General features: G+C 37.9%; 1 protein-coding gene across 1 annotated transcript in view; it reads left to right on the top strand.

Annotated features, from left to right (window-relative positions):
• FHOD3 (formin homology 2 domain containing 3) overlaps positions 1–14,876 on the top strand; it is a 406,356-nt gene that overhangs the window by 219,428 nt on the left and 172,052 nt on the right. The window contains exon 6 of the mRNA XM_023532085.1: positions 11,650–11,744. Coding sequence (XP_023387853.1) covers positions 11,650–11,744 — 95 coding nt within the window. The remainder of the gene's footprint in view (positions 1–11,649; positions 11,745–14,876) is intronic.

Genomic DNA, 14,876 nt, shown 5'->3' with positions numbered 1-14,876 from the left:
AATAAAGTAATAAAATCCTCTGTAAAGAAACAGATTGTTTTATTTAAAAACACTCTTTACTTGTATGATGTTACAATTTTAAAACCTGAAAATTTGAAACTGTCCATCAAACATGATAAGGCCCAGGAGCCATTTTCAGCAATTTGGAATAGGGTTGGGGGAAGCGGGCTGGGCTGGTAGGAAGCAGCATCACTTACCTTGTCCCAATCCACAGTCTTCTGTCCCACTGGAAAGCATGGAACTTGGTTTTCCTGTGTTTGTTTGTGTTTGGTCTTGGTGAGAAGCAGGCGCTGGAGTGAGCTGGGAGAAGGCTCTAATCCAGCAGAACTCTTAGGTGATAGTTTGGTTTAGCATGAACCAGTGGTTCATATCCCTGGCTGTACAGGAGAATCACCTGCGGAACTTTGACAAACATGATGCCAGCTCTAAACTCAGGACCAATTAAATCAGGTGCTGAAGGTAGGGCCAAAGGTGGGGAACTGTGGCATAAATAAGGCTTCTCAGGCACCAGTTTTCCTCTGCAGCCTGGCTTGAAAACCCTGAGCAGGGTCATTGCCTGGGATGCTGGCCACCAACGTAATCGCAGGACACAAGTTCTTTTCAGGAGGCTGCAGAGGGACATCCTAGAGAGGGCCCGTACCCTGCAGGGGCTAGCAGTGAGTCGCATCTAGATGCAGATTTACTCACTAATAGTTGGTAAAATTTTTGTAACTAGGAAATTTGCTAAGTTGGATTTTTTTTTAGGAAGTTAAATTGTAAAGGCGTTGGAATCCTTGAGCACAACACAGGATTAATATATTGGGATATAACTATAAAGTGAGTACCTTAAATGTTGCTCAAAAGTGTATTTCTGTTTTTTATGGAGTCACATCTAGGATGCCAGGGGCTGCAGGTATAAACAGCTATTAGAAGTGCTCCCCCTAGTGCCAGACATTTCATATTACATCCCCACAAATGGCTTTGGAGTAGTAAGAAATGTTAATGGAAATGTAGAATTTTGGAGCTGGGGGCTGAACTGTCCTGAAAGAAAAAATCAGGAGAACCTTTGATACACCTTTTCTCTTCTACTGTCCTGGAAGCTCATCTGTCTTCTTGCAGCTAAGTGTTCCCAGCCCTTTAAGTTATGGCTCTATTGTCCTCTTTCATGAAACCTTCTAATTACCCAGGCTAATATCATGCCTTCTATGAATTGGGGTGCTTATGAGCTCCAGCCCACTCTGCTTGGGTTTAATTGCTCTCTCAAGCTTCATGCCTCTTGCCTCTGTCACCCCAGAGTACAGGTGAGCCATTCAGGGGGTGGAGGATGCCCCATGTGTATGCCTCTTGAGTGTCCCTTCCCTAATAGTTGTAAATGGTTGATAAGCCATGGAAAGAGCTTCTCTCAGGGTTACTGTCAAGTGAACCCTTGTCATTGACTCATGATGCCACCCAAGATCCCTGTGGGAAGAACAGGGTTAGACTGAGCACATGAGATGAGCAGGATGGTCTGGTCACTGCTGAGCCTGTGGGTCAGTTTCTCATTCATTTCATCTCTGGCTCTGAGACGCCTTGGGAAGTCTGTGGGCTTCCACTGGTATTTCATGGGATATAAATCCTAAAAGGTCATTATAGAACAGATAATTAAAACGACTTTTCCTTTTTGTGGAGAAATTAGGAGTCCGCCAAATATTTTTTAGAAGCTATTAAACCTTTCTTCATTCCTTTGGTTTCTCCTTATCTAAAAAGAAAAATGGGGAAATGTGGAGTGGAAGAGACCGAGAGAGGCTGGGGAGTGTAGGCGACAACAGCCTCAGCTGTAATGAGACTGTTCCTGCATGGGTGGTGGGTGAGGGCCTACTTTTCACCTTTAGTATGGGCATCTGGGATTTAAACTTTGCTGCTGGTGGGGAGGTGAAGGAACACTCCAGATATAAATGTATGGCATTAGATGGCAGAAGAGGATGCAGAGAGTTTGGCGCATCATGTCCTGGTGGGAAGGTTGAACCATACCACTGGTTTAGGGGTCCTGGTAGAGGGCTCTCTGTCCTCTGAGAGTTACTGATTAAACTTGCAAGTGTTAAGAGAAGACCTTAGGCCTGATTTCTTTAAAAATTTATCTTGGGGACTTTTTTTTTTTTAGAAAGCAAGAAACCTGGGGTGGAGCGGCATTAGTAATTTTTCTAAGAATGCTTCTGAAAATTTGCATTGCAAATACTGCTAAATATCAGCAGAGGACTCAAACTTTGACACCTCGTTGGAGCTTTTTGTGCTGATTAAATTCTTGTCTCCAGTCTAGAATTGGCAGCTTCTTCTTAATTTTCATGCAGTAATCAGTGCTGAAAGAATATTTCTTTGACAGCTGCCCTTGGGGAAAACTGGGCCTGGGCTTGTTATTTAGGGCAGACAGTTAAGTGGAAGAGAGAATAATAATAATGCAGACTCCAAGGTCTCCACTTAGTTCCAAGAATGTCAACATTATCAACCTCTTTTCAATATTTACTGCGGCTCTGGTGAAAATGGAAATTGGGAGCCAGCAAATAAATCCATTTTAGAGTTAAGAAGAGTAAGTTTTAATGGTCTGATTAAAATAATATGAAACCCCATCTTTAAGATGGGTTAGCCCTTCCCAGAAGATAAGATTTTAGTGGTAGTAATGGTTTTCCTTCTCTGGAGGTGATGTTGACTTAAGAACTCTCAGTGACAGTCAGAGCCTTCACAATGTTCTGGTTTAAAAAAGCCGTGTCAGTCAGTTGCAGGCTTTTCATAAGCCTCCAGAAAGAATGATTCCAATCTGACAACACAGCAACATCCATCTCCACTCCCAATGCACCAGTCACAGGTCTCCCTTTCCCTTCCCCCAAACTCTCTGGTGAGCACTAATAACTTTGTAGCAGAATATTGCCTTTGTAATGAGGCAATTCGTCTTTAATTTTTTAGCCAACCATTCTATTTTTTTCTGTACTCTGGGTCGAAATAGGAATTATTTGCAGTCAGATTTTCAAGAGGTAAAATATCTGATCTTATGGAATGGCTGTAGAATAGATTTTCTTTCCTACTCCTTTTGTGAAAAGAAAATCAGGTCAAGAGTGGGAAAGCATAATGAATAATTCTAGAGACCTAATGCACCAGCATGATGACTGTGGTTCATAACAGTGTATTGAATTCCTGAAACATGCAAAGAGAGTTCAGGTTCTCTCATCACACACACAAAAATGGTAACCATGTGAGGAGATGATATGTTAGTTAGCTCGATTATAGTGATTGTTTCACTGTGTATATATATATCAAATCATCATGTTGTATGCCTTAAAATATATAGTTTTTATTTTGAAAACTATATTTTCGAAAGTTTAGGAAAAAAAAAAGAATGAAAAAGAGTACACAATGTAAACAACGAATCTGGGTAAAATGTATATGGGCCAAAAAAAAAAAAAAAAGAGTTCCTTATACTATTCTGGCAGTTTTTGTGTAATTTTGAAATTGCATCAAAATTAAAGTTACCCCAAAACACAAAAAAATAAAAAATAAAAAAGGTTGGAAGGTGCTATAGAAAGGCAAATTGAAATACTCAGACTTCAGTGGGAGGGACCTTTTGTTTTGTAGTAGAACTGTAGGATCAAATATGCAAGTGGATACTTAGTTTACAAACCAAAGCCTTGTCTAATACATAGAAAGGGCTGGTTTATAGTTAATCATGTATTTTACTATATGGTTTATAGTAAAATGTGATATACCTATAGTTATAACAGTGCTGTTTAAAAATAAAACAACTGACATGAAAAATCCTTAGGCCTAAAACTGTATAACTCCCTTAAGAATGTAGTACGGCTTTTGATTCTCTGAGTGTTGGTAGAATACATGTGACCTGTGATCTCGCTGTAATACCGAGTGAGAAGAGGTGGGTAAGGGGTTCATTAAAAGACCACACAGGGCAGCAGTGTTTAAGAGCTCTTTGTTTAGAAAGTCAGACGACTCTGCCAGGAAGGAATTAATTACCTTTCAGCTTCTTGCATGGCATTTTTGGCATCCTAGGACAAAGGAAAGGACATGAACAAGCAGGCAAAAAAGTGATTTGGAGTTGATTTCTTGTACATCTACAATGTGTAAGAAACTCTTTTCTAAAAAATTAAGTCTAGCTCTGGTTTGTAGAATAAATATATATTTTATATATAAGGACTTCTTTTAAATGCAAGGTGTATGTAACTAATTAACAATCGATAGGTTTAGAATCGAAGCCCTTAGTTTGTATGGTAGCACAAGGTTTCAGAGACACGGGAACCCAGATGGTGCGGGCAAGAAGGTGACAGGAGGGTTGGCAGGGCATGTGAGGAGCCCTGGGTCTTATCCTGAGGCAGGAAGGAAGCCAGAAGGTTTTCCAGCTTCAGCTGACATTTCTAATGCTTTGGAAAATCCAGTGGTAACAACATCTATCATGGATTAGAAAAAGAGTGGCAGTCAAGTCAAGGTTGGGAGATCACCTGGGATCAGCAGTTGCTATAATCCAGGAGAGCTAATGGAAGCTGGACCTGAGGCAGTGATGGTGGCAGAGCAGGATAAATAATGGACCAGCTCTCTGGTTGAAGGATTAAGAAGGGGAGCCACGGGAAACCTAAAAGTATCGGGGAGATAGTGGAGGAGCCATTCAGGAAAGTGACCTGCAGAGTTTTTGTGAAGCCGGGGCTCTTCACAAACTGTACATGCTTGAGTCTGACCCTAAACAGCATAGCAAAGATTTTGAGAACTGGCTAACAAGGTAGATCGCTGCCCGAGTCCCATAACAGCCACTGGGTACACATGCAAGACCGATCCAAATGGCACAGCAAGGGCTTTGCAAACTGAACTGGCATTCGAACCATAGCCCATAAAAGCCAGGTCATAGCATGATATAGCTTTAACTAAACCAGGTTAATTGCCTGCTTAAACAAAAATGTCAACATTTTCTGTAATATTTAAATAAAACCCAAAGTCTTATAATTTTTAAACTGTCCAGGATATAAGTTAAAATTACTTGATATACAATAAAGTAGGAAAATCTGAACTTTAATGGGAAAAGACAAATCACAATGCCAATGTGACACAGATTTAAAATTTTCAAATACTTTAAAGCAGCTAGTATAAAAATGCTTCAGGAAATAAGGGTGACACTATTTGAAATAAATGGGAAAACAGTTTCAGCAAAGAAAGATATAGAAAATATAAATAAGAACCAAATGGAAAATTTAGAACTGAAAAATATAATAACCAAAATAAAAAGTTCATTAAATGGGCTAAGTAACAGATTGGAAATGATAATCCTAAATTCAGATGCATCAGTAATTATATTAAATATAACTGGCCTAATCACAACAATTAAAGGACAGAGATAATCAGAATGAATAAACAAAGCAAGACCCAACTAAATGCTGCCTATAAGAAACCCACTTAATGTAATAGGTAGTTTAAAAGCAAAAGGATACAGAAATAATGATACAAACACTAATCAAAAGAAGGCTATCTTAACATTAGAGAAAGTAGACTTCAGAATAGAGAAAATTGCAAAGGATAAAGAAGAACATTATAATGTAATTATGTTTTCTGACCATAATGGAATCAAACTATATAAATCAATAATAGAAGGATAACAGGAATATCTCCAAACACTTGAAAATTAAATAACATACTTCTAAATTACATGTTGAAGAGAAATTCTTAATGGAAATGAGAAAATATTTCGAACTAAATGAAAATGAAAATACAAAATATCAATATTTGCAGATGCAGTTGAAGTAATGCCTAGAGGGAAATTTATAACATTACATGCTCATATTAAAATATATATATATAAACACCCATTTAAACTAGAATAAAAAGAAAAAAAGAAACCCCAAAATTAGAAAGGAGATAATAAAGATAAGAGTAGAAATTAATGAAATTAAAAACAGGAAAACAAGAAAGAAAAATCAGTGAAACAAAAATAAAAATAAATTAAAAATAAGCAATAACAAAGAAAAAAAGACACTAATTGCCAACATCTGGAATGAAGAAAGAATATCATGACAGACTCCAAAGAAATTAAATGAGTAATAAGAGAATACTATGAACAATTTTAAGTACATAAAATTGATACATTAGATGAAATGGACCAATTCCTTAAAAACCACAAACTACCAAAACTCAACCAAAATGAAATAGATAACCTAACTAGCCCTATTACTATAAATATTATTAACTATGACTGTTAAAGAAATTTAATTTGCAGTTAATCTTCAGAAAAAGGAGTCTCCAGGATCAGATGGTTTTCTGGCAAATTCTACCAAACATTTGAAAACCAAATGAAGCTAATTTTATACAATCTCTTCCAGAAAATAGAAGAGAAAATACTTCCCAACTCATTTTATAAGGCCAGCATTACTATGATATTAAACAAGACAAAGACAGGATGCTACAGCCCAATTTCTATCATGAACCAAGATGCAAAAATCCTCTGCAAAATATTAGCAACTCCAGCAGTATATGAAAAGAATGATGCATGATGGCTAAGAGGGAATGCAACGCTGGTTCAATATTTGAAATTAATTCTGTGTACTCCACTACATTAACAGTGTGAAGAAGAAAAACACATAATATCAGTTGAAGTAGAAAAAGCATTTGACAAAAGTCAGCATCCATTTACAATAAAAAACCTCTTAGCAAACTAGAAATTGGGGGTGGGGAGGGGGGAATTCCATCACCTTGATAAAAGGCAATGTACAAAAACCCACAGCAAACATCATAATTGATGGTGAAAACCTAAATGCTTTCCCCTCTAATATTGAGAACAAGGCAAAGGTGTCCATTCTCACCACTCCTGTTGAAAATCTTAACCAGTGCAATAAAGGAGGAAAAGGAAGTGGGGTAGCTATAGAAGGGGAAGGAAGAAACAGAATTGTTCTTTGTCACAGACAGCATTATTGTCTATGTAGAAAATACTGGGAAGTCTACAAAAACAAAACCTAAACTCCTAGGATCAAGACAATTAACAAAGTTATAGAATACAAAGTCAACACACGAAAATCAATTTTATTTCTATATGCTAGTAGTAAACAGTTGGGATGGAAAATTTAAAAAAATATTTCCAACAGCTTGAAAAAATGTGAGATACTTTTAAATTTAGCAAAAAATCATATGCAAGATCTATAGCAAAAAATGATAAAACACTGATGAAAACAATCGGAGAAGATCTAAATTAATAGACATAATGGGTTCATGTATTAGAAGATTCAACATAGTAAAAATGTCAGTTCTCCCAAAATTTATCTATAGATTTAATGTATTTCTCGTAATATTTCCAGAGAGAGTTTTTGTAGATTTTGGCAAGCTGCTTCTAACATTTATATGAAAAGCCAAAAAAGACAAGAATAGCCAAAACAATTTTGAAAAGGAAGTATGACATTTTAGGAATCATACTACCTGATTTTAAGACTTACTGTGAACCTATGGTAATCGAGATAGTGTGGGATTGGCGAAGGGATAGACAGATCAATGGAACAGAACAGAGAACCTAGAAATAGATCCACACAAGCATAGCCAGTTGATTTTTGGCAAATTTGCAAACCCAACTAAATAAAGGATAGTCCTGTCAACAGATAGTGTTAGATCAGTTGGACATGTACATAAAAAAAAGAACTTCTGTCTAAACCTCACACTTAATACAAAAATTTATCTCAAAATGGATCATATATCTAAATATAAAAAGTAAACCTGTAAAAATTTTAGAGAAAACATAGGAAAAAATCTTTGTACTTTGGGTTAGGCAGAGGGCTCACTCTCCCACTGTGTGTTTTTGAGATTCTTGCAGTGTGTGCTTCTGTTCAGTAGATAATTGAAGTTTGACTGCAGTGAGGTAGTTTACAATGCTAACATTTATAGAGCACTTACTCTGAGTCAGGCATTGTTCTACCTCAATCCCCACAGCACCCCAGGAAAAATAGGTACTACTGTATTACTTTCTTAGTTTTGAGAGGAGGAAAATGAAGCACGGAAAAAATTAACAAAGATGCCTAGAGTAAACTCCATGAGCTGCAGAACAACAAACGCCCTGGGCAGTCTCTTTTTAGACCTGTGCTGTTACCAATCACTCTATTCTGACTTACTCATCTTCATTATGCAAATCACTAATATTCGTGGCTCCTATGCAAATCACTAATATTCGTAGCTCCTATGTCCTAGGCCACCTACTTTTCTTTCTGTGTGAATTTTATTCACAGACCCGCATTTCCTAAATAGGTTGATGTTTTTTTGCTGCTGAATCATAGCGCACTATTAACTCACTTGAATCTATTTAGCGCCATCTTGTGTCTGTAGTAGGTTTTACAGGAAGCGGTACTTTAGCATTAGGGTTTAGGAGACAAAAGATCTAGTGGGAAAGCTTTTGATTGCCGAAGTATCGTGACAAATCAGTGTGTTCAGAATATTGAATTCCACTAGATATGAACCTCTTCCAAGGTTATCAGTTAATTGAATCTTGTTGGACAACAGATCCTAGAAAATCAACAGAAATTCACTTTGACTTTTAAAAGTCACTTTGCCTTCCCGTTTATAGTGGTGTCCTGGCATCCTGGGCCTTCTGCAGTCCCAGAGGCCTTGAGCATTTAGGGTGTAGACCTTCCTTCCTGGCTTTTTAGCCTTGGGGTCAGGGTGCTCCAAAGGGTTGCATTTCCCAAAGGCTGAAGAGTCTAGATTGTTTCTCCCCTGTGCCTTTAGGCTGATTTAGAAGATGCTAAAATCTGCCTCTGGTTCTCCTCTTCATCAGTGGAACTCAATAGGAAAATTTGCCAGTTTGTTTTGGGAGAGAGAGGAGAAAAGAGAGAGGAGAAGGGGAAATGGGACAGAACGTGCTGAATTCTCAGAGCTCTTCCCTGAAGAGGGGACTGCATCTTTCTGAAGGAGGAAGGGATACACTGAGAGAGATGGGCCATTAAAAATTCTAAAAACCAAGAAAAGCACCTAATACTTTACTTTATACAGGCTTACTTCGTTCCTTTTTGTATATTTGCTTACTTTTCTATTACAGAATTAATAAATGCTCATAATAAAAAAACTGAAAAAAATAGAAAAAAATAGAGAAAAATACATCCAAAGAACATATACCTAATCATAATGCTTACTATATCATGGGATTTCCTTTCCCGCTCTGCATGAAGATTTTAGTGATTTATTAAATTATGTGATGTTTATAGTTTTCTACTGTTTAATTATTATATCAGAAACATTTTACAGTTTAGGACATGGCTTTGGTAAATTTTTGTGTGTGCTGTTCTAAAACTATGATAGGTATTTAGGTTTTAGTTGATATTTTGATCTTAAAGATGGCACTTCAGTGAGTATCTTTGCTTCATCTTTTTTTTTTTCTTTAACTTAGAGTTATTTCTTCAGGATAGAGTCCTGGAATTACCATGACTAGGGGAGAGCCTGGAGAGGACTTTGAGTCTCTGAGCACAGACACGGAGGAGCCCACCCACTCTGGCTGGAGGTGGATCCCACTTGGTGGGGATGGGGTTCTGGGCACATTCCCTCACTTTTCAGAGTGTCAGTTTTTTCCTCTGTCAGGTGGGGCTGATAGTACCCACTACACAGTAGGGCTGTTGTATTAGTAACACGTATGAGTAACACGTATGAAGTCCTCCCTCAGAGCTTGGCACACGGTAGGCACTAACTACACAGTAACTATTTTAAATACAATTATAGCACTAAATAGCCTTATTACAGGATTTGTACCAATTTGCCCTGCCATGTAGGAAGTTACTTGTTTAACCTTTGCAGCAACTGATAACCTAATCATTTCTTTTTAAAATACCTCGATGATTTAAGTGGAAATGCCACCTCTTTATTGTTTTAATTTGCATTTTTGTTATAGTGAGAATGAACAACTTTTTGTGTTATCGTAAACCAGCACGTTGTCTCTCTTACGAAATGCTTTTGGCTTTTTCTATTGGTATTTAGTATTTTCTTATCCATTTGTATGAATCATTTATGCAGTACATCATTTAAACCTGTAACATATATACTGTCGTATGTCCTTTTGTCTAGTATTATCTTTTTATATCAAACTTTGTCTATTGTATACATATTTTTTGTTCAGATGAAAAAGCGGTTGTAATCGTGATCTTCATTTAAATTCTGTAACTGAATATTTTATTGAGTCTATAGTATGTCTTGCAAATAAAGACAGTATTTTTTATTCATTTCCAACCATCCTACCTCTTTTTATTTTTCATGTCTTATTAAATTTGCTGAAACTCTAGAGCAGGGTTAAATAATCATGGGATTAGTGTGCAGCATTTAAAAATGATTCCTGATTTTATAGAAATAGCTCCAGTGTTTCCCCATTAAATCTAGTATGAATCTGTTATTTCCAAAAATATTCTATTTATTGTATCCAGAATAATTAATTATTATGTCACAATAGTCATTCTAATTATTGTGTCAATTAATTTAAACTTTTTTTTTGAGTTTCCACATATTTAGGAACATAATTTTTCTCAGAATTATTATGTGGTTTGGTTACTTGCTCTTTTGTATAATAGGATAAGAAAAGTTTTCTAACATCACACATATATTTGTATTCCTGGAGAATTAGTGTATACTCACTGTTTTGTGTTTCTTTTCAACCGACATCATTTCATATAGACTGTTTCCTACAACCTGTGTATGAACGTGTGTGTGTGTGTGATACATAAAAGAAAGAATGTAAGAAAAATACATCAATATATTAAGAATGACTGTCTTAAATTTTGAAATTATAAATTATTTTCACTTTATTCCTCTGTATTTTTCAGTATTCTAAAATGAGATGTCCTACTGTTACCAGAAAAAAAGTGTTGCCTAAAAATGTCAATGACACGCCAAGTTATTATGAGTGAAATAAGATTTAGGAGATCTATTTAGAGGATGTAGCTTTTTGTCCATTATCTAGAATCCAAACTGTTTTGATACTAGCAGCTGAAAAAAATAGTTAATATATTTTTTAAGGTAATAACGTGGCTTGTGTTTTCTTTTTGAATAATGAAAATATGTGGTGACTATATTTTTCTTAACTAAGAATTTAAGACTTCATGTTTGACGAATGATATTTTTAATGATTTCTGACATTTTAAAATCTAAAAATCTTTAAAAGGAATAGCAAATAATATTTAAATATATGTGTATCCCTCATCTAAAAGATTCAACTGGTATTAGCCCAGGACTCTTCCGTAGCATCTGGGATCTGCAGGGCTACAGGCAGGGGCACTAGACAGGTTGCTTTTGGAAATTTCATCTGTCCTCTTGGCCCCAGCAATAGTCAAGACACCACGACCCAGACACCATCTCGTGGATATCTTTGCTCTGTCTGGGACTACACACAGATATAGAAACATGAAAACATGCACTTATACATCAAGGCACAGAGAAACAGCAATCATTGGATTTGGTGCCTTAATTGCATCTTCCAGACACCAGGAATAGCCCTTTTTCCTTCTGCTGTGGTTAATACTTTCTCTCTGAAATGAGATTTCGCTAATTTCAGAGCCCAGGAATTCTCTTCAGATTTGGTTCTTAACATACTGTGTACTTAAAGTATGAAAATCTTAACTGACATTAAGACCATTGAAAATTATATTTACATTCAAAACCATAATGTCTCCTTGTTTCTTTTTCTCTTCATTTCTATAGCTTTGGGCCAGATTATGTTGTATGTGGATGGGATGAATGGAGTAATAAACCACAATGAAACCATTCAGTGGCTGTACACTCTCATTGGGTCAAAGGTAAGAGGAGGTTCTGGTTGAACATTTTATTCGGTCTGCATATCATACACCTGTCTTTCTGTTAGCCTGTCTGAGATGGTTTTGCAGAAAGAAATGCTGTTCAGCTTGGTTCCAGCCCCATCACAGTGCAAATGAGGACTCTTATTTTATAGATTTTAAAATACACTCAAATTGGAAAGAGTTTATGGCTCTTGAATGCATTTTATGTTTTCTTCTTTTAAGCTTTAATCAAATGCTTTTGGCACCTCTGGCTTTTCATGTTTAATTTAAAAATTATACCATAGATATGTATCAGTCTTACTTGCCATATTTCATAGTTACATATGATTAGTTCCCGAAGTATTTGTACGTTGTAGATATGTAAATGCATATTCCCTATATATAGGTGAAAGACTTTGAGACTGCCTTTCAGCTCTACCATCCATTATAAAAGTAACCAACTTTTATTAAAGATTTATCAGGCAACAGGTATCATTCTAGATTGCCTTACAAGCATTACCTCCTTTAATCTACTTGAGACCACTGAGAGGTAAACAATGTTATTCCCATTTTGTAGTTGAAGAAATAATGCTTAGTTATGAGACTCTATCTAATTTCTCCCACGGATACTGCCATATCAGCATGCCTTGACTGTGAGGCCCTCACACGGTGCAAGTGCCATGCCAAGGAGGCAGATCCGTCCCAGAATTGAGGTGTCGTGGAAGTCAGGCAAGGCTCTGGCACGGTGCTCTCTGAGTTCTTGGGTGGGGCCATGCGGGACCTAGTTAGAGAGGGATTTTGGAAGAAGTAGGAAGAAGTGATCCTGTCCTGAGCAGGTGCAAATTAAACCCAAGCTGGAATGTGGTCAGCTTTTGGGGTGAGGGTGGGGTGGGGCACCGCGGAGGAGATCAAAGTGACTGAGGTGGACAACAGGGTCAGGCAGAGGAGGGTTTAGAGGGCCTGGGTGAGGCGTTTGAACCTGACTTAAGCACATCACAGAATCAACATAGCTTTCTGGAGGGCCCTGCAGAGCATGTGGTTCCCCATCCCGACATTCCCTGCCACCTCACTTTGGCAGGCAGCGTCATGCTCTCAGTGGTCAGTCATCTTTTGGCCTTGCCTTGCATTTTCTACTTCCCAAGAACTCTGCTGTACTACAGGAACTCTTGGCCCTGATTTGTCTTTGTGTCAAGAACAGATCTAGTTTGAGGCTGTACCTTCCTTTCAGACTTCTAGAGTCCTAGCGATTATGCCTTTGGGTGGGTGGGAGGTCCTTTTCTTTTGAAGGCACTGGTGTGCAGTACCCATTGGGTTACAGGTCCTTCGTTGACCCTTATATTTTTTCTCAATGCTCCTTTTCCTAGTATTATTGATGACAGATTTCCTGCCTACCCCCCCACCCCCATTTCCATAATAGAAACAGCCATGGTTTCTCTCAGGAAATGGAAAACCTTTTCTCCTTCTTATTTTTATTTAGCTTTGTTTTCTATGGAAAATGGAAATTACTCTATTTACAAACTGCTGTAGGTGACCTTAGAAGCTGAGGAATGCTGGACCCACTAGGCCGATTCAGCCAGGCTGACAGATTTATATCTCATATCCTGTTTCAATGTTTTATATCTTTTCCTTCCTTCTGCTGGGAGCCCTCTCCAACCTTCACGTTCATGTGGAGCTGCTCCTCCCCAAGGCATTCTGGATGGTATTGAGGACCCTCAAAGCTAAGGAGATGGGGGAAGATTTTGCAATAAAAATGGACTTTTGGTACATGTCACGGCTGAATAAAGAAATCTTTTCTCTGGCTCCTATTTTCAACACTGGGTCAGTCATTATGAGAACATAAAAGCAGAGCCAAGGATCAGCCTAAGCCTCGGAGTTTAGGATGTTATTAAAAAGGAGACCAGGGTGATGCCCACATTTGACATTGTGATGTCAGATGAAGGAAGGCCTCCCATGGCCCTGCAAGATGTGCTGAGTTCCAGGTTAGTGGCCAAAAGTCAACAGCCAGCAGCATCCACCAAGTTTATTTTCAGTGTAGTTCTAATGAAATCACCTCTTATTTACGAAACCAATACAGTCTCTGTCCTCTGACCATCCCCCCTCACCCCATGTCTGGATAGTGAGGACTCTGCAAGAAGAATGGATGATGCACCAACCTAAAACTCTTGGGTTTTGAGAAAGAAGCCTCAGTTCCTTCCTTAAATATACAAAAACTGCATGATATGGCCACAAGTGGTTTTCCCACTTAACTTCAAATGAAATTAAGAAGTCAGAAAAGCCAGGGGTCCTAGGGCTTTCTTTTGACCAAGAGTCAGATTTCCAGAACCTAAAAGGTTTACCTTGAGATCCTGTGGTTTTTGCCTTAAAAAGGCACAGAGTTGATAATGAAATCCTGGGTTAGAAAAACCTTGTCATTCTGTGTTAATTCTTCATTTTTCCTTCCATGAAAGGCAACAAGATTTGATTTTGTAGCCTGCCAGAGGGTCATTATGCAATGCATATTTGCAGATATTTGAGACTCAGAGCCAGAGGAGAAAATGATACATTTGCAGCCAAATAATTACTTTTTAAAAGAAAGAAAAAAGTGTTTTCAATTAAGTGTTTTATTCTATTTACAAAAGTCCATCTTTAAACTCCCTAGTCGAGGTAAGAAGCAGATACCCATCCCATGACTTCTCACATGGTATGGATTTATTTTTCTCTTCATACATCTGGAAGTCTAATTAATTGGGGTAAGATGATTCAGTTTATACAGCATAGTCTTTTGTCACCCTAACAGAATGTTCCTGTCTCTCTGTATCTGTATGAATCCCCTTCTGGCCCATGGGGGTGGCCCCCAGGGCCCCCCAACTCCTTGTGGGTTTCCCAGAGATGCTTCCTGATGTGGTCATAGAATTCACCCTCTCTGTGTTGCTATCTACTTAGCTCTCCCTGCTCCCTCTGGTTTTCTGTCAGCCCCATGGAATCTGATTTTTTCAGCTGTACTCCAGGTTACCGATTGCAGATCTCTAGATATCCTTTGTCCTTGATTGGGGTCAAGCGTGCTTCCCTACTCCCCCTAGCCCAGCTACTAAACCTGAGCTGAGGGGAGCCCTGGCCACAGCCACCTTTTTCACACACATTCTCTTACTCATGATAGAGAACCATGCTCATATG

Source organism: Pteropus vampyrus, unplaced genomic scaffold (genome assembly GCF_000151845.1).
Source record: "Pteropus vampyrus isolate Shadow unplaced genomic scaffold, Pvam_2.0 Scaffold3, whole genome shotgun sequence".
Taxonomy (NCBI): Eukaryota; Metazoa; Chordata; class Mammalia; order Chiroptera; family Pteropodidae; genus Pteropus; species Pteropus vampyrus.
The sequence above is the reverse complement of the archived record's forward strand: the minus strand, read 5'-3'. Positions and strand labels throughout refer to the sequence as shown.